This window comes from Sciurus carolinensis, chromosome 1 (genome assembly GCF_902686445.1).
Source record: "Sciurus carolinensis chromosome 1, mSciCar1.2, whole genome shotgun sequence".
Lineage (NCBI taxonomy): Eukaryota > Metazoa > Chordata > Mammalia > Rodentia > Sciuridae > Sciurus > Sciurus carolinensis.
The window spans coordinates 161544047-161570537 of NC_062213.1; the positions used below are offsets into that span (position 1 = coordinate 161544047).

Below are 26491 nucleotides of genomic sequence, written 5' to 3' on the forward strand. Positions count from 1 at the left end.
GAATGACAGGACTGCTCCTAATTCTGAAGGCCCCAGCTTCCTTACCTACAACATGCAGTAGATGTCCCCTATGTTCCTTCTCAAGTTCTAGCATTACAAAATTATCTTTAAAAATTTAAAGAACTCTATATTCTATAGAAATAAAAAGAAAGCTGAACAATCTCATTTTTTGTTTGATAATTTTCAATAGTTCCCTGATGCCTAATGCAATGATTTCTAAACAGTTGAATTATGTGCCCCTAATAAAAAGTTTTCAGCATAAATTCTCACTACATGTCTATTTATGACTTATAAATTACATGCATGTACTATTGAAGTTGTAAACTGTGTGTATGCCATGGAATGAACGTAAAACAGAAATTAAAAAGAAGGAAATAAAATTGGATATAACACTCCCATGTTCATGTATGCATACACCACCAGTGAATCTCTATATCACATACAACCACAAGAATGGGATCTTAATTAGAATAAGTTATTCTAATATGTCAAAATATACTCTACTATCATGTACATCTAAAAAGAATGAAATACAAATAAAATAACTAGAAATGTAAAATTTTTCTCCATACACAGTTGACATCTACCTTGATATCAGCTGAGGCATGAAACCTCATTTGCTGATGACTGAAATTCAAGATAAAGTTTAGCTCTGGAGCAAGACATACAAGGGTAGTACAATGTTTAGGTCACTGCCTACTTCTCCAGCTCCACCTCTCTCTTTAACTTGCCTCACACAGAATTTTCCAGCAAATTCTCACCATGTTGCTCAGCTCTGACCCTGCATTCATGCTATTACTTCAGTCAGCAGATACTTCACTCAACTCTTCACCTGGAAAACACCATCTTATTGAAGACTGAGATAACATCGTGAAATGAAAGCTTACTTGGTTAGCGTGCACTTACGTCCTTGGTCCTTTTCCTTCTGCTGCTGAGAACATGGATTTGATGCTTGAGGCAAGATCACAGACCATAAGAGGAGGTTCTGTGGTGAACAGGGGTGCCCGGAGAATGGAAAGAAAGGAAGGTGGCTAGAGGACAGAGACTGAAGGGAACAAGGTGCCAGAAGAAAAGGCCAAGCTGGAGCTCCCCACCCCACCACCCTGTAAGATCATTGGAAAGCAGTGGGAAGATTATGCTGGGAAGTGGCAGGATTTGATTTTCCTTATCAAAGTTCATGCTGGCTGTGGTGTGCAGAATGGATTGGAGGTGGCGAGTTTCCATTCGGTGAGGAGGGTTAGAAGCCTGTTGAATAGTCAAGGTGAGAGATTATGGGAACACAGACTTGGCAGCATTTAAAGGCAGAGAGAGTGCATGGATTACAGCCTAAAACTGGCAACATTTGGTCACTGATTAGATATGGGGGATAGAGGAGCCAGTGGTGTCAAGGGCTTGCAGAAAAGACTGGGAGGTGTTACAACTCACTAAGATTAACAAAACAACAAAGAACAACCTTGATCTCTGTGCTTGCAACCAGAATGCTGAGCACTGCTGGGAAAAAAAAAAAAAAATCATGCCACAGGGTAGATTCCTAATACACTCATGACCCTCCTCTGCAGGGCTTCCAACACCATTAAACAATCTCCAAGTTTTTTTCCTCTGATCCTCTTGCTCGCCCATTCTCTGAACTTCTATTTTTAGACCTTTTCCTCCTCTCTTCTCCAATTCTAGACTCCTTCACTTCTCTATCACTCTCTAGAATGATCATTTCACAGAGAAAACAAACTGCACGAAGGGAACTCCCTCCACCTCCCATCTGCAAGCACAGGTGCTCCCCAGGTCTGCACCCATCTCCTTCTTCCTGTCTATCAAAATAGAATGGCTTTGTGGGAGTCGAATACCCCTTCCCTCTACAGCTTTTCAGTTCCAACCCTCCTTTCTCTCTGGTATCCTCAACCCAGACTCACTGGAACCTTGCCGTGCAATTAAACATAGTCAGGTGACTCTTCCACCTTCGGCCAGCCACACAACATTACTCCATCTACTTTCAACTGTCTTCCTACCTAGGGACTGCCCCATTTCTCTTTCCTTCCCTCCCCCAACCAAATTTCTTCAGAGCTGTCTGAATTTCCTGGCTTCATTTTCTCATTCCCAATCCTGACTTCTGACAACTATCTTGGCTTGACCCTGACTAGGTAACTGTATAACCCCGGGTGATTAACTTCCTTATACCACTTTTTCTCTTTTGGGGTGGGGGGTGGAGGGATAAGATGGCTCTATTTCTCATCAGGTTGTTATATTGTAAAAATTACCAAATGCTTGGCACAACATCTAGTAAAAACTCCATAGCTGCTACAGTAATTACTATTTACTCCTCAACACATTTTTATGACCCCATTATCATAATAAAGTGGCTTTCTCGAAGGTCCCTGCTAGGGTCTCAGTGTGCACAGGGCAACAGTGTACAGGGGTGGGCTTAGGGGGAGGTGTTTAGGTCAAGAGGCCCCACCCTCATGAATGAGTTAGTGCTCACATAAGAAGGGCTGTGGTAGTGGATTTGCTTTCTTGCCCTCTGCCTTCTACCATGTGAGGACATGGCACAAAGGCCCATACTAGATGCTAGCACCCTGAACTTGGACTTCACAGACTCCATAACTGTGAGAAATAAATTTCTGTTCTTCATAAACTACCTATTCTATGGAATTCTGTTATAGCAGCACAAATGGAGCAAGAAAGCCCTCCAGTCATTGTATCATTGTATCGGGTGGATGTGGCTTAGTTCTCTCCTCACTTCCTATCTCAGCATCCTTGACTGTCCCTTCCATTCTAAACTCTTCTAATCTTCCTATCTCCCTGCCCTGTGCAGGCTTCCTCTGTGGCACATGCTCCTCAGCCTGGCCTTTAATGTATTGGAATTCCTCGAAGCTTCTCCCTCCATGGGCTTTCACAATTGTCAACAACTTCAAACATCGCCTACACTGATGACATTCAAGTCTCTATTTCTAGCCTTACCTAACTTCCCAGAGACCTGCTGCCTGCTCCATATTTTTATTTGGTTATCTCAAAGGCACACATTCATTATCTTTCCCTTTTGTTTAAGTCTCCTTTGAAGCAGCATTTATTTGAGTATTCCTTAACATTTGTTCATTCATTTATCAAATATCCACCAAGTAACTACAATGTTCTTTTTTTTTTTTCAGTACTAAGGATTAAACCCATGGTGATTAACCACTGAGCCTGCCTCTTTTATATATATATATATATATATATATATATATATATATATATATATATATATGTTGGTTTTTTTTTTTTTTTTTTTTTTAACTTAGAGACAGGACCTGGCTAAGTTGCTGAGGCTGATTTTGAACTCACAATCCTCCTGCCTCAGCTTCATGGGCTTCTGGGATTATAGGTGTACACCACCATACCTGGCTATTACTATGTTCTTGACTATTTCCTATGTGCCACCTTATTTTAAAAAATATTTCATGCAGCTTGTAACAATTAGGCACAGATAAAATAAGGTAAGAGACTAAATATTAAGTAAAAATCAGAGATGGGGTAAAATAGATGAGTTTATACTAATGGCTCAGAAGCCCACTATGGAGGCGTCTCAAATATGCTTTAAATAATCAAGTGACCAAAAGAGAGAGGGATATCTTATCAGTTCTTCAATATGATGATCATGAGAGACAAATAAAAGTATCAAGAAAAACAAGGAGAAATTCAAACTAATTTGAATACTCATATCAGATAATATTTTCCTCTTGAAGCCTATATTAAGAAGTTGGTGAAGGTCATCAAAACGACTAAGTAGAGGTGTTACTTTCCCTGCAATGTCCTCAGGTGTTAAGGCACTTGCTTTATAACAGTCACACAGCAAGGACATGGTAGGGTCAGCTTTCAAACTCATGTCCATCTGGCTCCAAAACCCACCTTCTTTCTATTACCACAAAGTGAATCTAAAAAACAAATGCCCCTCTACCCCATCAGCTCTGAGTCAACGACAGAGGTCTACATATGAAGTCTATGACAGAACAACATGTGGCATTGCAAAGCTCCATATATGAATGATTCCCTGGCAGGTTCTGTATTTTCAGTTTAAAGGGAAATAAATACACAGTCCTTGGTAGAGAAGAATGGGGGCGGGAAGCAGAACATGAAGTATTAATAAACACCATAAAATCATTACCTGGTCCCTTAAGTAGCCTCTGAAGTAAGGGCAGAGGGGGAAAATGGCAGGAGGTTTTTTTCCCTCTCCTAATAGATTGTACATTTCAATAGCTAAAAGGGTATGAAAATTTAACGGAATTTTAAATGTCTTTCTAGGTTTTACGATACCACAAAGAGATCATTTTCGTTCTTCTCGCCACAACAACAGATGGGTGGCAGGGAGGGGTCTGTGACTCACCACCTCCCCATGCCCGCAAAGGCTGCTGGAGCAGCCGGCACGCTTCTGGGATCAATAGGGTTCACGGCAATGCAGCGTCTGCCAGCAAACGTTGGAGAAGGCCATTAGTCAACCGTGACCTACCACCCTGACCACAGCAGCCCTCTGATGTGGATTCTCAGAAAGGTTAGCCCGTGCTGGGAAGCTGAAAAGGTCATGAGGAACTCAAAGTCAGGACTCATGGAACCGGGATGAAGGACACTGCAGAAGAGCCACAGAAGGTCACCTAGGACACTGAGGCCACCACCTACCAAGAGAAGCTAGGAAGAACGATGACATGTCACAGAAGGCCAATCATGGACAGTGGCTGCCTTTCAAGAACACTGAATTGACTGACTTCTAAGTGGATGGCAATATGACTTACGTGAGGTCAGATGTCCAACCAGATCTAGAAACAAGCTCCAGATTAATCAATTTCAGAAAAAGAAAATAACTCACACTGAATTGTGCTTTATCCCCGCCTTCCACCCCTGCTAACGCACAGCTTTGCAAGGTAGGATGGCACTCATTCTCCTGGAATTCCAGAGGGACCCACACCCTCAAGCCTCTTCCTTAGGCTATTTCAGAGAAGGGAAGGAAGGAACCTGTGAACTGGCACTGATCTTTCAGGATCTTGACTAATCTCCTTGCAGCACTGAGAAGGGGCTTTGTTTTCAGACGGGATCTGAATTAAGAATCCCCCAGGTAATTTTGAGGTTAAGATAACTTGGGACTGTTCAACTTGCACTTACTGGATCTAAACTACCTAATTCATTCAGGTCACTCTCCCATAGATGAGCCATTTCCTTTTTGTCAGCAGTCTTTATAAATATGAGAACCAGAATGGGACACATGACTTCAGATATAATTTGACTAGACTGGGGCTCTTGTTGACCTTGATCTGAGCATTAAAGTGCAGATCCAGAGGCTGTGTGGCCTCCTGGTCAGATATGTGGTCTCTGGATCGGACCAGTCTTTGGCTCCACCCCCAACTCTGTGACCATTAGCAGCTTACTCAACCTCTCTGTGCCTCAATTTCCTCCTCAATAAAATGAATATATTAGTACTTACCTTGACTGGTTAGAGGAATTAAGTAAGGTAATAGTCATAAGGCATCTAGAAGTGATTGATAGATAATACATAAATACTTGGTTTATGGATCCTTAGTAACCAAGCACGCTTTAAAAAAACCTAGGTTACCACCGAGTTTACATATATACCATTGATAAGCTACATTGTTTTCCTTCCTCCTATTTTTAAATGAAAGACATGACCATAAATTTTTCCTTGATAAATATATATCTCATTAATTTTAGCCTACTCTAATGGCCTGGGTGGGAACTCAATTATTTTATTCAATATAATAAGTATGGTTTTATCTTCTGCATCATTTAAAAATTTATCAGACAAGTCTTCTAGCATTTATCTAAGTTGTTGATTGAAAATACTGACCAGGGAAAGTTAATGTGAAATGTGGTATGTCATACCACAGCAGCCTTACAATGGGATGAGATTAATGCTTCAGTTACAGTGTTTGAGATAGTTGCTCAGTCCCTTAAATAAGGTACTTATTTAAACATATCACACATTCCAAACATCTCTATTTTGTCTTTGAGGGAACTAAAAGGAACTTATCAAAACTGTGTGGCACTTGGGGTACACTGTCTGTGTTTTTTATTGATATATCAATAGCATTCAACAATATTTAATAAGCAGCTGTTCTGTCAACAGATATGTGAATGCAAGAATAAGTACTTTTAGCGTAAGTAATCAGAAGAAAATACAACAGGGAAACAGAACACAGCTGGTGAAGGAGAAGGAGCATTCGCTCAGAGGAAGGGGAGGCTCTTCCCTGATGACAAAGGAACTGAGATCTGAACAGAGAGATAACCATGTGAATACACTGAGAGGGACCAGGCCAGGCAGGCAAAGCCTATCCACACTAGAAATGTTTAAAGAACAAAAAGAAGGTCATTGTGAGTGGATGGTGAATAAATGGTGGCATGGCAAGTGAGGTCACACAGGACTGTGTTGGGCGTGGTGAGGAATTCAGATCCCCCCCAGCGGGGTGCCATTCCAAGCTACTGAAGGAATGTAAGCAGGAAAGTAACCTGATCCAATTTACATTTTTAAAATGTTGCTATGTGGAGAACAGATTACCTGAGGGAAGAACAGAGATAAGGAGACCTTTTGAGAGGCTAGCACACTAATCCAGTTAAGAGATAAAGGTACATTGAACAAGGTTAGTAACAGTGAAGAGGGGCAGAAACTTAATCTGGTGTCCGTTTTGGAGCAAAGCAGAAAGGTCTTGATGGAGCATTGATTATAGATTGTTGGAACAAAAGAAGCATCAAGAATGGCTTCCAGGTTTGTGTCCTGACCAACAAAGGGGAGCAGTGAGGTATCTTTTATCAAGATGAAGAGGACCAAACCAGTAGTATGGTGGGTGGCTGAACTGTGTGTGTCCATCAAACATGGATCTAAGGGTGATGTTACACAGAGGGGACAAACAGTCTTAAAAAACTGACAGCCTAATTGAATTAGAGAGCAGAAAGACAAGAAATAAGCAGCAGGTGCTGATGGAGTTTGGACAATACACCAACAACCCATTCTGCAAACAGATTCTGTTGCTGGGAAAAGAACTTCAAGGAAAGGCAAGGCCTGAGGTTAGGTTAGCATGACCTACTCATTGTGACCTGGGGAGACTCCTCTTTCTCAACTGTATGCTTAACAGTCAAAATTATCATTAAGGACACAGGGTAATAGATTTTAGGGAAAAAAATTGAGAAACTGGGATAAAATACTATTTTTCACCTCTGAGGAGCAATTCAATTTTAGTATCAGTGGTTTCCAAAATGACATCTGCAACTAATTTTCTTAGTTAGGGGTGTCTAGTTGGGTGTGGCTATACAAAGTTCACTGTGATGGTCAAAACAGTCTCTTAGGTTTCATTGTTTTTCTACCACATTTGGTCTAAATAAGACTAACTGGAATGTGATTGTGATTATGGTTAGAAGTAGAGTTCTAATTAGTTTTATTATATCTTGCTTCAATAAAGGCTGTGATTATAAACTCCATCTACCCAGGGATGGAGATCAGAAAAAGGCATCCCTGGGCTGGGGATATAGCTCAGTTGCAGCACAAGGCCCTGAGTTCAATCCCCAGCACTGCAAAAAAAAAAAAAAAAAAAAAAAAAAAAAGGAAAGAAAAAGAAAAAGGCATCCCCAAATCCAGAAATTGTCAAAAATTACGTAAGACTATTCAAGGAGTACTTGCTTTGGCAGACAGGACCTGCCACCTAGACAGATATTTGAATTCGGAAGGATGGACAGTCATTATGATAGTAAGAACATTTTCTGAAGATTTATAATGTGATAGGCACTTGATCTGCAGTATTTCCTTTAATTCCTATAATGTACTTATTAATCTTTATAACATACCAATTAAGGTTCACAAAGATTATGCATCTCTCCCAAAGATACATATGGCTGAGCCCAACTGGTTTGCAGACAACAGACCCAGAACTGAAGCCAGATCAGTCTGAGTCTAGAAATCAATATCTTAATTCTTAAAATAAGCAACCACTAATATATTACTTAATTATTCTAATTTATCTATATCAGTTGTTTACGAGTTTGATTAGTGTGTGCCCAGATCCACTTGGGCACAGCCCAGTTCCTCCTGCATTTACATGAATGAAAACTAGACAAAGGATTGTATGCATTCACCTACAAAAGGTGTCCCTACATTCTTCTAGTGGTTGGTGCCACTTAAATGACAGTACCCACCTTGGCTAAATGATCAAGTTATTGAAAAAGCTCAAACAGGAGAGTTGGGATGGAGTAGTAAAACAGCCATAGGACTAGGGGATCAGAAAACTTGGTTTCTGGTCTCAGTTCTGTTCTGTCTCTAAAGTGCTACAAGACCACAGAAATTCATCTCATTTCCCTGAGTCTCAGTTCTCCTAGAAATTGAGGGCATTAGAGCAACATCTCTATGATCCTTTCACCTCTGATATTCACTGCTTCTCCAGCAGTAGGGAGAGAAGTTGAGGGTTGATCTCACATTTGGGGGCTTCCAATCATCTATCAGATGCTATACTGAAAGGAGGAGCATTTCCATGAAACCTCTGCAGCAAAGCCTCTGAAAGTCATTATTTCACATTATCATGATGTGGTCATCACTGTTCCCTTGTCCTTCAGGCTCTGAAGGGCTGTTCCTGGAAGGATCAGCAGCTGAAATGGTACTTCTGGGCATCTAAGGGGTGGGGGCACTGTACTGGCACGGATTGTTAAAGGAGTAAATATTCCTGTCTTCCCAGTGCCAAGGTGCACTTAAAAATGATAAGAGCCAGCATTTGCACAGCAGCATCTACCATGCTGGCCTGAGACATCTGATATCTTATTTCAGCTTCACAACAAAGGCTTATGGAAGGGATGGTAGCTAATGGGTATTGCATGTGATTACAGAAAATAAAAGGCTTAGTGCATGGACACACACAAATTTATTTACACGGGAGCTCAGAAACTTTAAAATGGACCCTGCTACTCTCAGTTTTATTTGTAGTATTGGCAGGAGTAATAATTGAAATCAGCAGGAATGGAGAAAACCCTACTATGTTGAGCTTCTTACCAATGGCCTATCTTTCAGGAAGGATAAAAGTCTCATTAAAAATTAGTCTGCAGTCACCTCTCCTATCCCATTCCCTGCCATCCCTCCCTACTGACTCCAGGTCCACCGAGTTCCAGCCAAACTCAACAATTCCTGGATGCTCCACATTCTTCCAAGCTTCCACGTCCTTGCCTGTGCTATTTCTTCTTGCTGTGGAAGCCATTTTCCTACTTTTCCTGGTAAACTATCATTCATATTTTTCAGGCACATCTCAAATGCCACCTCATGAGAATACTTCCTTGATACCATCACCAGGACAGTGCTTCTTGCTCTGCTTCTCCAGAGTGCTGTGGACATCCATAGAATTATCCACCTCTTCCCCCAGTGGACATGAGATCCCTAAGGAGATGGACCATGTTAAATTCATTCTTGTATCAATTTTGTGTACTCAGCCCAGCATCTAGCATGTGGGTGGTGCTCAGTAAGTGCGGCAGTAAGAATGAATGAATGCATGATAGGATGGATTGCAAACTGGAATGGGAGCCTCCAGGTCATTCTCTCTTAGGAAGAAGTTTGACTTTGAAGGGTAAAATAAGGCAGTACAATACTCAGAGGATATGTATTTATATTCAAGTACTGGAAAGACTTGGTTATATACAGGAATGAGAAGGAAGATAAGAGGATGAAGTAATATCAAAGGCTCAGAATAAAGGGCAGAGGCAAGTCCTGGTCCAGAATGTTTACAGGGTAGCCTCCTTTGGGACATGGGAAGTGGTGGTGTGACAAGTCCCATATAACCTAGACAAGGCTGGGAGTACCTGTGGCCAAAGATTCTCCAGATCTCCCCATACACATTAGAAAAAAAAAAAATAACAACAACAAAAAAAACTTTACCTATGTCACATGACTCAAAGATGGAGAAGCGGCAAAGCCCCAAGAGCAGCCCTTGAAGGTCAGAATAGTAACAGTGAATTATATGATTCATTCGCACCAAAATAAAAAAACAAGTCTCACATTTTAAAAAATGAATGAATGAATCTGGCTAAATATGTCCAGTTTTGTTGTGAAAATTTAGAACATTTTGTATAAATAACTTGAAAAGAATTTTATAATACCAGCAACTATGGATGGAATCACTGGATTCAGTTTCCCAACATTGGTCATGATCAATATGGTCAGTAGGAATTCTTCATGTGTATTTACTTGAGGAAATTTCCTCCTCTTTCCTTCAATATAGGAGCAGCATTGACATGAACACTTTCATCCTCTGCTTCTGTTTTCACTTATTCTATTCACAGGAAGAGGAATCATTTAGCTGATCCATGAGACAAAAGAATGCAACATCCACGGGGCCATGCTAACTGGCTTGGGGTTGCAGTCCTGAAAGAGTCTGTGCAGGCCTACCACGGATCTCTTCTGGAACCATCCATGCCTAAGAAGATCAAGTGAAGTTGCCTCAGGAAAGCAAAGCAACTTTTGGCCTGCCAATTAGTGGATAAGTCAATGTCATGAGAGTCTCAAGGCCCAGCCCAGATTCCAAGTAGAGCCAGGAGACCATCATGCTCTGTAACACTTGACCAAAGCTAATATTGTAGTTTGCTGCAAGTCATTCCATGATTATTCTCTACTTGTTAGACCTCAAAATGGAATAGTGGTGAGTACTGACACATTCACGTTCCCAACACATACTTATTATTGGTCAACATTCTTTACCTACAATTAACCTAGGGACAAAAATAACTAGCTTCAGTTACAGTGGGGTTTATTTCACTTTAGGAAAAGTGAAATCCTCAACCTTCATAAAATAAGTTGTTATAAAATGTTTCCTGTCCTGGAAAAGTCTCTGAGAGATTTGCTGTAGGAATGAGGTTGTACTGCAGCTATTATTCAGTGTGAGGTATAACTTCCCACAGAAGTTCCTTCCTAAGTAGAAGGTATTTGCAAAAGATCATTGTGATCACCTACTACTATGATTTAATTCAAATAATTTCTTGAGACGCCCTTAAGTTTTAGGAACACCTGAAGCCAAGAAGGGATTTATGTTTCAAATCTCTCACTCAAGCATATATTTAAGGGCTAGGTATGTAGTTCTGTGGTAGAGTGCTTGCTTAGTATACACAAAGCCCTGGGTTTGATCTTCAGTACTACACACACACACACACACACACACACACATACACACACACACACGACATGCCTGGTAGAAACCAGTTTAGAAAAGGCAGCCTCCCTCCCCTCAAGAACCACCTCCTTTCCTATATGCTTTGTCTTCATTCTTCCTCTTGCAGTTAGTAACACCTACTTGGGCCTCACATTTTTTCTTTGCCTAGCTTCCCTAATCCCAAATAATGAATGATCTATAAGCTAACATAGTGAATCCTTTATATAACCAAACTTTCTGTGTAATGCAAATAATCACTCTACAATTCAGTCAAGTTAGACACATGAGTTTTCATAAAGTGGCCTACCCCAATAATACAACGAAGCACTTTTCCCAGGAAGTAAAAAGGCAACTGGGATATGCAGAAAGGGGGCTGGATAGTCGATTAGCACAGGTGGATGTTGCTTATCTTCCTAAGGGTCTTTCTCCCTGCTGATCTCTTCCTTCCTGTTTGCCTTTGATAGATGTTTAAGATTAGATAGGTAACTTGGGAATGATTCACATGAAACTGAAGGTCAAAATTTATTGACATAGATCCTTTTATTGGACTATGGGTAAAAAAAAAAAAAAACTGGGTTTGGGATTTCTCCATCAATTCTGAGCATTAAATCAACTAGTGTAGTTTTGATTGTAAGGAAACTTTTCTATTATACTCTTTAAATCACAAAATTATTTTTCCATATTTTGTATAATATACCAAAAAACCCATCCAAATTCCTCCTTGAAAGAAGACATTAGGTAGGAGCATTTCAGCTTTAGAGACTTGCATGTCGTTACTTAGAACATTGTAAATATTCCCCCTGTCCTTGAAATGCACCATATAAATATTACATTTGATCCTTAACTTACACTTCATAAATAATTTATTTCAAAAATATTCCTCCATAAGACCATCAGTTGCTGAGGTGTTCAGTTTTCGGGGAAAGCATTTATTTACTGCATGAGTCGAGGAAGGCTGGTAAAGACTTGACTAAAAGCTCCACATGGAGCAAATTATGGTAATTGTATTAATGCTCAAATCCATGACGCTCAATGCTCAAATCTGCTAAAAGGTTTTGTGCTGTACTGCCCACATCTTGACGGGCAATGAGGCCACTGGAAATGCTTAACACTTCACAGGGAGACTTCCGAGATTCATTTTTCATAGTTCCAAGAATTGCTGAAGAATGTCTGGAGATGGCTTTCAGAGGAGTTTCTGAAAGTCACAACTGAGAGTAAACGTCTTCTGCTTCAGGTTCAGATGGAAACTCCAAGTTAAAGTGCCCAGAAATGGAAATCAAAGGAAACTTCCCACAGTTAATTTTGACGAATGGGTGAGTTTTAATTCATGTTCGGTAATATTCTGGTTAATGATGTCTCCTTTGGACATCCATTAAAAACCCATTAACTTAACAGGCAAAATCTAATAAAGTTACCCTGGAAATTTTCTGCTAGATTAACATTATGGACTTTAAATGAATATTTCTGTAGGTGTTGCTCTATTAGCAGAGCTAATATACTAATTAAATATATACCTCATGTAAGATGGGAAAAAAGAAGAGAAAAATGTTTTAAAAAGTCAGAAAAGGAATTGATTTGGGACCCAAGTTGCTGAAGATTGCTGAAGTCAGTAAGTACCCTCATCACAGCTTTTAAAAGCAAGAAGCACCAACCTCCTGGTACCAGCCATCTCGATCATTAATTTATCCACCTACCAATCAAATAGTAATTTAGCTATAAAAATATATGATGCCTTCTGTTAGTACTGGGAAGACAAATATAAATAAATGAAAATCCTTGTGCCAAAGAGCTCACAGACCAGTATGGAATCAGAATATGTAAACGGTTAACCAAAGTTTCATACTATACTAAAACTATGTCTAACACAATTCCAGAAACTCATGGAAGAACAAGTAACTTGTGTGTGGGGGGCTGAATACCAATTTTAAAAATCACCTGACTAATTAAAATGGAAGTATGTGTTCCAGCTAAATATTAGTATCTCCTAGGACCTCACACTAGGAAGGTTTCAGTCCTGACATCACTTACTGGTTCTATGCAAGGTTAGACAACGTAAGTCCCTCTGAGCCTCCTGTGTGAACAGGCTAACAGTGCTTTGGTCAGAGGTTGTAAGAATTACATGAGAAGTATGTGGACCCAGAATGGAATGGAGAATCAGCATTATTGACACCCTGCTACAGGCACACAACGGACACTAGGTGCAAGTCAGAATGCAAAGTGGTTAGGGTAGGATTTGAGTCATCTAAAACATGAGTTTGTATTCTGCTTCCACCCCATGTAAACTGTTTGGACATAGGTGAGGTGTGCTGGCCTTTCCTAACCTTGGTTTCTTCAGGTGTGAAACAAGACAAAAAGAATAACACTGCTATTAACATGGTTTTGATCATGTAAAAAGGTAATGGTTGTAATGCAATAGGAAATGGTAAGCTATTTTTTTTAGTTGTAGATGGACACTGTACCTTTATTTTATTTTTCTTATTTTTATGTGGTGTTGGATCAAACCCAGTGCCTCACACACATTAAGTAAGTGCTCTATCACTGAGCTATAACTCGACCCCCATGGTAAACTATTTCTTTTAAATTGCTACCATTAATTATCTTTTAGACAAGACAGTAAAGGTAGAGCAACATTATGAGACTTGTCTGAGTTAACATTATTGGTATCTAGCTCCCAGGTTCAGTGTGTTAGCCCCAATTTGCCTATATTCCCTTCATTTTAGGCTAGGCCATAAAACCCTTCCTCTGGCTGGGGTCTAATGGTTCTTCATCAAGGTTAGGAGCTCATGAGAGCCTTCAGAGAACCAGGTTGAGAATTTAGGATTCAGGGGCCCTTTTTAGTCACTAAAGCATCAGTGCCCAGATATGACTGACTGGATTGTGACCTCAAATTCATATTTTGAAAGCCCTAACCCCTGATGTGACGACATTTAGAAACAGGGCCCATAAGATGATAACTGAGGTTAAATGAGGTCATACGAGGGGGGCCCTGATCCAACAAAATTAGCATCCTTATAAGAAAAGACATCAGAGCTCATTTCCCTACCTCCATATACAGAAAGGACACATGGGTACACAGGGAGATAGCAACCACCTACAGGCCAAGAGAAGAGAACTCAGAATGAAACCCACTATGTTAGCACCTTTATTTTAGACTTCTCAGACTCCAGAAGTGTGAGAATTAAGTTTCTGTTGTTTAAGTCGCCAAGGTTATGGTATTTTGCTATGGTAGTCCCAGAAGATCTCTTTGCTGCACTTTCTCTTAATTCTTGCCATCTATTGGTCCAAATTATTGTACTTATGTCATGCACATTCAATCAACAGATTCTTATCAACATCTTCTATGCCATCACACTTAGGAGTAAGGTAGATACAGTTTATGTTCTCCAGTGGCTTGGCATCCTGTTTGGGTGTTCAGTCTCCTTGCTGGGAGTGAAGCACGGTTTAAACTACTAGTCTGGTTGGCAGGAGTCCTGACACACCACATGATGGACAGTTCCTCCAGACACCAGAAAGGCAAAAGTTTGGCCCTATTTCTGAGCTGCTTTCCAAGTTTCTGGCTCCAAATGATATCAACATCAAGCACTTTAAGACCAACTACCATATGATTTAAATTACTGATGCTTCATTGTGCTCTGTGAAGTTGCACCAACTGATCACACTGCAACCCTACTATATTCCCTCCCCAGTCCAGGCATAGACACTCTTCTGTCTAGCTCAAGTTGGCTCTGGGTACTGAATATTAGGCTGCTGCCTAATCCCAGTGGAGGCCAGTCATACAGCTGCATTCATTCCCTTAATGTGTCCCAAGGAAGAGTTAGACCCTGCATCTTAATAGTGGGTAAGGAGCTGGACCTCAGTTTTCCCATCTGTGGGAATCATGGGAATCATGAAACAAATAGATTTGTGGGGGCCAAGCAAGGTAATGTACATAAATCACCTAGCAACAGGAATGTAACTGGTGACTAATGATTACTTCTTTGCTGCCCTCCTCTCTTCCCTTATCACAAGCACCTTCCCCTTTTTATCACCTCAGATCCTGTGATGGTTTCAACAAAGCCACAGAAATCTAGCAGAGCTCTTTCTGTACACCTCCCTGGCTCTATTTTTTTCTATAGATGTAGCTTTCATTAGCTGAATAGATCACAGGCAATACACCAGGATTAGCAGGGTAGGTGTTACTCGTATTCTTTGTTTCTACTCTATGTACTTGAACTTTCAAAGAGCAGACCTGGGATTGTACCAGAGATAGGTAAATTGAACTGAAATAACTGACTCAGTTAAGAAGGTGATCAGAAATTGTAGCAGATACTACTAGTTGTTTGTCAACTCTCAAGATTTAGTGGTCACATAGATGGACATATCCAGTCAATCACTACATTTTCCAGTCACTTCTGCAGTCTGCTGGGACCTTCTGAATGCTCAACAGGAAGTGGTTAGATATGAAGTTATGCTGCCCTCAGAAGCCTGTACATAATTCCTCTGGTCTCTGTTCTTCCTTCTCACTGGCTAGGAATGGATGAGAGCTGAAGCAGTTAGCTTGGACCTACTCCTGGAGGTCCTGCTTGGACAATGGCAGAACTGCACTAATAGCTACTTATCTCTACTCCATTAAACAAGAGGGAAATAACCTCCTATCTTTTTTAGCCTTATTGTTACAATATTCTAGCCTGCATGCTAAATAATTTATAACTATTTCTATTGAAGTAGGTATAATTGCTTACCTGATGACAGCTTACTAGAATTGTTAAGTAGTAACTGTAATTACTACCTACTAACTGTGAAATGACCTTGTAAACTTTAAACTTTAAAATATCAACTATCATTACCATGTATCTAGGTGAAATTCTTTCACAAGGCAAACACATCTGAGTCACTCACACCTGTACCATCCAGTTATTGGCACAAAGAACTTGGGAGTCTGGGACTCAAAGACTTTACTCAGAAAGTGCTGGTTCACATTCTCTTTTCTTTTTTTTTTTACTAATTTGCCAAATTTTGATCTTTTCAATAGATTGCCTTGTCCCTTGAACCTAAGTCACAACTATTTTTCGACTTCTGCCTAGAAATGATCCACAGACAATCCTTTGATTATGCTTTTCCCTGTTATTCCATGCAGACTGTCCTCAGTTCAGTCCCACTTCTGATTTCAAGCAGATTTTCATAGTATGAATCTCCACTGGGTTCAAGCAAGTCCTAAGATAAGGGCCTACAGTCATGACCTACCCAACATAACTGTCTCAGTTTAGAAAATTCAGTCTTAAAAAAACTGAGCTGATTTCCTACATTATAATTCAAACAAAAATAAACCCAAACAAAAAACAAAACTTCCCCAATATTCTCTCATATACATGCAAATGGCCATTTTCTAAATTTTCTATTCTTTTACCTATTTTGTTGTAATTATCAGCAACAAAGTCTTCCAAACCAATCATCTCCCAGAAACTGTCATCCCAACCTTTCTCAGCTGAGTATGTCCATTTGCACACCAAGGAGCAGAGAGACCTAGGAAAATGGGAGAAAAATAAAACCAGTAATATGAATTAGGTTTGCTTCGTATTTTGCCATATACTTGCCTAGTTAACTGCAGTAGTACTGAGAAAGTGAAACCAAAGGAATTATGCATCCCTGTTTAAACCAATGGTCTCTATGTATACCTGTTAATTACCAGTAGCCTCTTCTTTCACTTTCAGAAGAGTCTCAGCCCATCATTTGGATGCTGATGGAACAAATTACTTCTATGAATATTTGCATTTATATTTATATGACATTTGTGAGAAAAGTAGAAATTATAACACTGATTAGCTATTTGATTAAACTGAATTATTAGACTTTAGAAATGACATTGGTGGCTGTCATTAAATATTGCTTATCATTTAGAGATACATATTAAAATATTCTTGTGTCAGATGATGTGATATTTTGGTTTTATCTCAAAAGAACACAGGAAAGACAGTGAATGGCATTGTGAATAGGAGAGGATAGTCTGGCGTTGTCAGTCACTAGGGCTGAGTAATGGGTTGATGGGTGTCATTGTACTACTGTGTCCACTTTTGAACCTGTTCAAAATTCTCTGTAATGAAAATGTTTTTAAAAAGTGCCTCATCTACAATAACAAGTATTGCCACTCTAGCCTAAAAGCATTTCTAATAGAAGGAAAACTTGAGTACTGAATGTTTTCCTTTTTAGCTTCATTTCTCATCAAGTCACGGTTACTTAATATTTTACATTCCATCATAAAAGATCATTTGGATTTCTCTGGAATAAAAGGCATGCTCTTGCACACTTCTGTGCCTCTGACCTAACTCCAGCAGTTTGGTATATTCTTCCCAGTTCTTCTCCCTGCTGTTTCTTACTTTAGCCTAGGCTGTGACTCCAGTTTGATATTCCTTTCTGAGCTTCCACAGCATGGAGTATATCTTATATTATCCCCTTTATCACACTGTGTAATTAACTGCTTCTTTATATATCTTCCTTATAAACCCTAACATTCCAATCTGTTCTCCATATTTCATACAGAGCAAACTTTATAAAATGTTCCATCAACCCCTAATTAAACGCCTTCAATTGACCCATCATGGAAAGGCTACACCCACCTGTTCCCCTTCCCGTGATCCTACCCTTGCTTTCTTTATTCTGCCATAGTAATCATCTGAAGTTTTGTTTAGTTGGCCTCAATTCCTCACTTCCCTTTGCTTCCTGGGATGATCTTCTCTATTATGCATCTAACTCCTAGTTAGCTTTCACAAGCCAGCTAAGATTTTCCCTTTTCCTGTGGAGGATATTCTGATCCAAGCTCCTCCTCCAAGTGCCAAATTGGATATACCATCATCTTATATCTACCAATGTAATTGCCTTTGCCTGATCATTGCTCCTTCTCTCCCAGTAAACAGCAACTCCTTTAGTGCAAAACCAGTCCTACTCATCTCAGTATTACCAGAACAGTATTACCATGCAGGCACATGTTGAGCCACAATGAATAGCAATTGAATGGAAGCATTAAATGAATATGGTTTGTGCTCCTCACTACAGGTAAATGGCAACTAGGTGGAGGCCACAGTCATACAGTTTTAAAAATAAACCAAAGCTATTTCAGGGCCAATAGTCTAGACACATCTCATTCAGGCGTTCACACAGTGCACCCACTCACTTACTACTCAATATTCAGTTGCTATGATCCTGGCACTCACTATGTTAGACTCTAGGGATGAGTGGTATGCAAAAGGTCTGGTCCTCTGCTCTCACAGAAGCTGAAAGTTTAATTGAGGAGACAGAGATTACCAATCACACCTAAAACCTTATACTAACAAATAACCATAGATGTTCTAGAGGACATAAAGGAAGAAATAAGAGCCTTTTGCAGGAGAATCTGCTGTAATCTGGTGGTGGGGTTGGGATGGTGGGGTGGTAGGGGAGAAACTCCAGGAAGGTTCCACAGAGGGAGTGGCATTTACTAAGGTCTAAATCTAAAGCAATAAAATGATATTTGTCATTAAAGATTTTTTTCAAAAGGGCGTACACATTGAGCTGTGCTTAATGGCACTCACATACTAAAGGGAGTTAAGAGAATACCATTTATATGTATTAGAAACCATGTATACATTATATTTAACATATAATTTCACATGTATGTACACAGATATGTATGTATATATTTCATATACATATATGAATGATTATTTAAGCAGCACTATTTTTCCCCAATGTATGGAAATGGAAGTCCACCATGCAGCCTGCTCTGAAGAATACACAGTAGTTAACACTTCCCCGAACACTGTCTGAAATTCCAATGTTTTTAGAACTATGGTAGTCATGGGGAAGAGTAAAACTTTGATAGTGTAGAAAGATTATTTCCAATGACCTAAGCTCACTGGATAACTCCTTACTCCCTAAATGCTTTCTGTACCTCTACTGTGACTGTTCTTCCATCTTAATTGATTATTGTTCCTCATCTTTGTCTACTTGGCAAAATCCAAGTCATCTTTATGAAACAGTTCCAATGTTACACCTCTTGTGAATGTTTCCCCACTTTCTCCAAGCCAAACTCATGGCTCTGTCCTTTGAGGCACTAATGTAAGTTGGAAATACTGCACTGTTGTTCTTAACAGCTGAGGGCCCATATCTTCATACCTTCATATTTCTACATCCTTTACCATGTATCTATCAGAATGTATCTCCTTCTCCTGTTTCCTACTCTGTGGAAAAGGCCTTCTTCCTTACCTCTGGACTGGTTTCTGACTTCTGACTGGATTTAACCAAAGGAATGAGGTAGAAAGGACTGCATGCCATTCCTAGTCTAGGCCTCAAGAGGCTTTACGTATTGTTGCTTCATCTCTTGGATCTCTGATGCTGCCATGAGAGGATCTTGCTGTGCTAGCCCATTGGTCCCATGAGGAGGATACGAAACACGTGGAGCACAGCAATGACCACTTGGGTTCAATCTGGATAAGAAAGCCCTATGTAATCTTGGATCAACTTGGAGTAGTCAACAAAACCCCAGTGAGTCCAGTTGAAATCCAAAGAACAACCCATCACAGCACAGACTAAATAAGTTGTCCATAAGCCATATAAGTTATTTTGGGGTTAAACTAGTGAGCAGGGGTTGTGGTTTGCAACCAAAATACAGTTAGTACTTCACAACATAAGTAAATGAGTCCAAGTAGATTTTCTCCCCCAGGGAGGGGAAGAGTAGAAATGTCTCATTTCTTATGGCTAGAATAATCTAGAGAGTGTTCTGGAGAGAGGATGACTGAGTCTAAGAGGCAGAAAGTGTTATGCCTACAGATGCCTCTGGAAACTCCAGCGTCCTTACAGGTTACTCAAATATGATTAAGGTCCATTTCATTTGTGTCTAAATTAAACTGGTGATCATGAATGTGCTTTTAGTGGCTAAGCTGGCAAAGTTAAGAGAAAGCATCTCAGGCAATAGGTTCTCCAGAAATCTCTAGGAGACAGAGAAAAGTATAGGACTTTGTTTTTCTTGTTAGTGAGTAAAGACAAGGTACTAGTAACAGAAGATAAATTTGCCTCCTCTTGAGCTTTGGTTAAGACCAGGCTTTGACGTTCATCAAAGTATTCTGGTGAATTGCCCTCCCAAGACAGCTATTCACCTTCAGGTAAGCTCTGCCTGCCAGTCCATCCTGGCATCTCCCCCTAGGAGCTTTGTAGTATTAAATTAGAGATAAAAGCTTCAGAGAGTCAGCGGCTGTACTGGCAGATTGAGGTGCTTCCAAGATCAGAGGGTAGATAAGAGCTCTACCTCTGCCAGGTACCTCTCAGAGGACAAAAGGTACCACTCATGACTGGTCAGTCAGAAGGTCATAACAGGAAGTGCTTACTTTCCTCCTCTTTCAGATTTGTTAATGCCAAGCCAACTCTAAAAACATATGGGAGGGCCAAAACAATAGAGATCCATGAGCAGGCAAAATAAAAACAATACCTAACTTAGGGAGAGGAGTTCCCCTGAGTGAAGATACCATAAGTCAGGACCCACTGAAGTAAAAATGATGAAAATACTGGAAGAAAATATCAGGGATGAAAGTTATGAGAAACCAGGAGAAGAATGCAAGAAAGACTTTCTGGAACTAAAAACACAGGTTTTGAATTTAAATTTAAAAACTAACATCTCTGCAGAAGAACTGAAAAAAAAATCACTGGCACTGATGAAAATTAACTCAATGTTCTGGAAGACTAAGAGAATGAAATACCTTCTACAAATAGCAAAGACATAACAGATGAAATATTGAGGGAAGAGATCAAAGGCTTGTGGGACAGATCCAGCATCCTAAAGTGAGAATAACAGGAATTCTGGGTTTTTTTTTTTTTAAAGAAAAAGAAACAAGAAGAACAGGACAGATGAGGGAGATATTCTAAGTAAATGAATACAGCACTTGGTATTTTATTACACTGAGCTAAAGTAAGACTTAAGCTTGCAGATTAAAAGTCTCATTAAGTCCAGGAAGCAAATCAAGGAAATACTTGAATGTCAAGAGTCAACAGAAAATTATACAAGTTTCCAGACAGAAAGAAAGAATAAGTTACTTGCAAAGGCAAGGGATTCAGACTAGCTAAGGAATTCCCATCTATGACTCTGGAATGTAGAAGACATCAGAATAAAGTACAGACTATTAAGAAAAACTGACTCAAGAATCCTATACCCAGACAAAATATTATTCAGTTGTCAGAGAAAACAAAAACATTTTCAACATGCAAGGATTTAAGTAAACTTCTGACATATACTCTCTGAAAATAATTCTTTTTTTTTCTTATTTTTTTAAACTTTTTACAGATTGCATTTTGATTCATTGTACACAAATGGAGTACATCATTTTGTTTCTATGGTTGTACATGATGTAAATTCATACCATTCATGTAATCATACATGTACATAAAGTAATGATGTCTGTCTCATTTCATGATTTTCATACCCCCCTCTCATTTCCTTCTACACAATCTAAAGTTCCTCCATTCTTCTCTCACTCCTTACCCCCCACCCCCATTATATATCATCCTCCACTTATCAGAGAAAACATTTGACCTTTGGTTTTTTGGGGATTGGCTTATTTCACTTAGCATTTTATTCTCCAATTCCATCCAATTATCTGCAAATGCCATAATATTATTCTTTTTATGACTGAATAATATTCCATTGTGTATATATACCACAGTTTCTTTATCACAATTCTTGAGAAGGAACATGGCCTAATATCAATTAATTCAGAGCAGCTATCTCAACATAAGGGAATTCAAAGACTGGAGAAAGCAGTGGACATGAATGCATATGCATATTCATTCATTCTCTTTCTGTCATACATGTATATGTCTATTGTACATTGAATACAAGTGTATATGCATGCATGTTCATATACATATATGCTTGAACTCATACATAGGTACAAGTGTATATCTACATATACGCATATACACATATTTAAATCTAAATGGATGATGATAAAATACAAGCAGGATTTATAATATTGAGAATTTTTGAAGTATAACCGACCTGGTATAATATAAAAAAAACTTGAGCAAAGTCTGGAAATAAAAAATACTCAGTAAAACCTCAAAGTCTGAGTCAAGGTAAAGGGTATGTCTTCATCTGTTTTATGTTGCTATATGAGAATACAATAGACCAGATAATTTATAGAGAAAAAATTTATTTCTCACAGTCTAGAAGATGGGAAATCCAATATCAAGGTGCAAGCACCTGTTGAGAGCCCGCTTGCATTATCCCATGGCAGAAGACAGAAGTGCAAGAGAACATGAGAGAGTAAGGAAGGGAACAAATAGGACAGAGCTTGTTTTTATAAGCCCATTTTTACAACAGAAACCCACTGCTGACATAACAACATTAATCTATGATGAGGGCAGAGGCTGTATAATCAAATTACCTCTTATTAGGTTTTGTCTCCCAATACCTTTGCTTAGGGAATTTAGTTTTCAACACATGAACTTTAAGGGATACGGTCAAATCACAACAGAGTATATAGAAAAAGTAACTTTGGATACATGTGTATGTTTGGGCAGGCCATAAGCTTAATGTTGGTAAGAAATTAAGAAATGATAAAGCAATCACTAATGGAAACAAAATTTTATTTGAACACTCAAAATAAAAGGGACAAAGGAATCAAGGGAAAATTCACATGCCAGTGAACCTAAACTAATCAAAAAGGAAAACGAGTAGGAAAGTGATATGATATAAATAGAAAACAAAAATAAAAGGGTATAAAGTCCATTGTAAGTGAGCTGAATTTCATAAATGGCTAAAAATAAGAATGATCATAATGGGTTAAAACTAAGTTATATCTTATGATACAGATTTTTAATGTGAAAGTTTTTTTTAAAAAAGGGTGTACAAAGAAACAGTGAAAACAAAAATTTTAAAATGTGACAATATAAATATCAAAGTAGCCTGCAAGATTAAAAATATTATATAAGATAAGAATATCAGATAATGACAAAATGCTCAACTCAGGAAGAATACTACCATTCATAAAAATTTATGAACCAAACAATATAGTGTGAAATATAAACCAAGAGCCTCTGGAAATAAATAAAACCCTTGAAAAAACACAAGTCTACTTAAAGATTTTCTCCTATATTCAGAATTTGATGTGAACCATAAGAATAGTTTTCAACAAACTAATATTATATGTATATATACATACAGGAGAAGGAAGAGAAAGAATGTTTTATAAGAAGAGACTAATGGCTTAAGTGGTATTTAAAAAGAAATTCAGGATTTTAAAAGCTTTTATTGGAAGAAGGGGAAGCCTGAAAATTAATAACCTAAGCAGCCAACTTTGGAAATTATAAAAATAGTAAAAGATTAAACTGAATGGAAGATTTAAAAGGAGTAATAAAGATTAAAACAGATGAAAAAACACAAAATGGAAGGTAAAATGCAGTTAATTAACAGAGTCAGAACATGGTTCCACAAACAGACAAATGAAACAGTGAAACTTCTGGCAAAATTGAGAAAGGGAGAGATGAAAAGGAAAAAATGACAAATGTTATAAATTGAAAATGGGGGCCATAACCACAGATAATGCAGACATTAATAGAAAATAAAAGGATAACATGAAACTTATGATAGTAAATCAGAAATTTAGATGGATGGACAATTTACTAGAAAAGAAGAATTTACCAAACGGACTCGAGAAAACCTTAATAAATTTATGACCTTTAAAGAAATCAAATAAAACTTTAAGACCAGATGGCTGTACTAGAAAGTCCTAACAGGCATTTAAAGAACAAATCACTTTAAAGTATTTAGGAATCTAGAAAAAGAAATGCTCTCCACTTTATTTATAAGTCTGGGATAACATACAACGAAAACTGAACCAGGACAGCATGAGAAACAAACAAACAAAGGAAAAAAAAAAAAAAAAAAGGCCACTCTCACATGATGAATTCAGCATAAAAGCTACAAAAGAAATGACCAAATTTAATTTTTAAAATGTGAAAAAAAATACATCATGAGCAATGTGCAAGGATGTTTCAGTAATAGAAGATACATGAATCTATGTCACCCCAGTATTTTAATAAAGGAGAGAAAAATGAGCAGCGCTCATTGAAGAATGCAAACTATTTGGTGAGGTTAAACACATTAAGATAATCATCCTGACTGAGGTACAGAAGCTTCTGCCTATGACCATGATGCAAGAACAGACTGCATTTTACCCCAGTTCTAGGAGAGGAACTGAGATCTGTGAAGTGACTACAAGGAGACAAGGAAACCAGTGAGGTGAGTCCCAGATCCCCAGGCTTTCTGGCTGGAGATGCGTGCCAGACCACAGTCGGACAGAGACCCCAAGGAAAGCTGTGGGGGCACAGGCTTCCAAAGAGGAGATAGCTATGTAGAACAAGAGCTCCCAAAATCTGCACCAGTCCCCTTCAGTCTTTGTTGGATTATTCAGACACACAAGTGTAGGGAAATCCCATGAGGTTGGGCAAAGAGTGACTAGAAGGCTGTGAGTTGATAGTTCTGAGCTCACAAAAGGCTGGGAATCCCTAAGTTGTAAGAACTGAAGAGCAAAGTCCTCAGTAGCACTTGGGGTCTTCAAAAGAGAGCCCAGAAGACTTACAGAAGTGTGGCTGAACGGTCTGTGTGAGGGTTCCCAGGCCTGTTCCAACAGTGCAAAAAGCTGCCTCCACAGGATGAGACCAAACCCGAAGTACATTAACAGCTTGCCAGAAAAAGATAGCTCAATATTTCTTAAAGGAAGATAGTAACATGAAGACCCTCACAAACATGAACCTGGAAAGGTGAGCATCAAACAGAAAATAACTGAAGAAACAGTGGCATTCTTTTTTTCAATTTGATAAAAGCCATCAATCCATAAAGCCAAGTTCAGTGACACAAAGAAAGTCACACTGAGACATATTATAATCAAACTGTATTTTTTTATTTAAAAAAGGAAAAGAATATCATAAAAATGGGTAAAAAAGACACAATCAAGAGAAAAAGAGACAAAACCAAAAAGTTCAAAAACTTTTCACCAGAAGCAAAGCCAGTTGGAAGAAAATGGAATGACATCTTTACTGTGCTGAACAATTAAAAAAATCAATCTAGAATTCTGTACTGAGAAAAAGTGTTTTTGAACAAAGTATGTGAAGTAGAAAATTTTCCAGACAAACACCCAGATAATTCACTTCCAAGAAACATACACTACAAAGAAATGTTACAGGAAGTTCTTCAGAAAGGGGAAAAATAATATGGACAAGAAATGTGAGCACACACTATGGAATGAAGAGTGTCAGAGGTGGTAAATAAGTAAGTGACTATAAGAGACACAATTTTTTAATTTTTAAACTTCTTTAAAAGATAACCTATTTGAAATCTTCATCTTTTAAAAATCTGATAAAACAACCAATGGGTTTTGGGATTTAAAGCATACATATAAACAAAACCTAACAAAAAGAGCACAAGTGACAAGAATACATAAAAATAAATTGTATGTGATGAGGTATAAAAATTATTTTAAGGTAGACTGTGATAAGTTAAATATGCACATTGTAAATCCTACAGGAACAAATAAAAATGTGGCAAAGTAAACCATTTGGAGATAAAATGGTCTACTAGAAAAAAATTTAAGTAATCTGGAGAAGGTAGGAAAAGAGAAAAATTACACAGAACATATGGAACAAATAAAAAGGAAATAGCAAGAGGGTGAATTAAAACCTAACCATTAAATGCAAATGGCCCAGCCTGGCCTATAATCCTGGATACTTGGGAGACTGAGTCAGGAGGATCTCAAGTTCAAGGCTGGCCTGGTAAACTTAGTGAGACCTTGTCTCAAAATACAAAAAAATTTAAAAGGGGTGGGAATATAACTCACTAGTGGGTTTAATCCTCAGTACAGCTGATATGGGAGAGATGAGGCTGGACACCCAAGGAATTTTCAGGAAGCAGGTTTATCTAAGCTGCAGAGGTCCAGAGGGACTAATGTCTAAAAATCTCTAGATGGTGGGTCTGGAAATTCTTTTAGATTTATTCTCAGTGGGGTGGTTACATTTCAGTGGGAGTGAGTGGGAACATAAGAGTTATTCTTTGTTCCATATTCTTAGGCTAGACACAGGTTTCACATGTTTTGTCTGCAAACCTGGCATTTACAAGAAAGGAAGCTTCAAACCACACTGAAAACTCTGTAGAAATCCTGTTGATACCTGTTGACATTTTTTTGTAAAAATCTTTCTGATAAGAAGAGAAGCTTAATGATGTCAAGGGTCTTTTGGGTGGGGGTACCTGGTCTGCTTTACAGTTACATAAAAAAAAAAAAAAATCCAATGTCAAGCCAAAGATCATAAAGCTAGATAAAAGTTTAAAATAAAACCCAACTATTTACTAT

The 26491-nt window shown here is 38.6% G+C and overlaps 1 protein-coding gene across 7 annotated transcripts in view; it reads right to left on the reverse strand.

Moving 5' to 3' along the window:
- Fggy (FGGY carbohydrate kinase domain containing) overlaps positions 1-26491 on the reverse strand; it is a 409535-nt gene that overhangs the window by 242042 nt on the left and 141002 nt on the right. For all 7 annotated transcript variants that reach the window (XM_047521121.1, XM_047521094.1, XM_047521114.1 and 4 more), the window contains one exon: positions 16531-16646. In XM_047521121.1, the coding sequence (XP_047377077.1) occupies positions 16531-16646 (116 nt within the window). The remainder of the gene's footprint in view (positions 1-16530; positions 16647-26491) is intronic.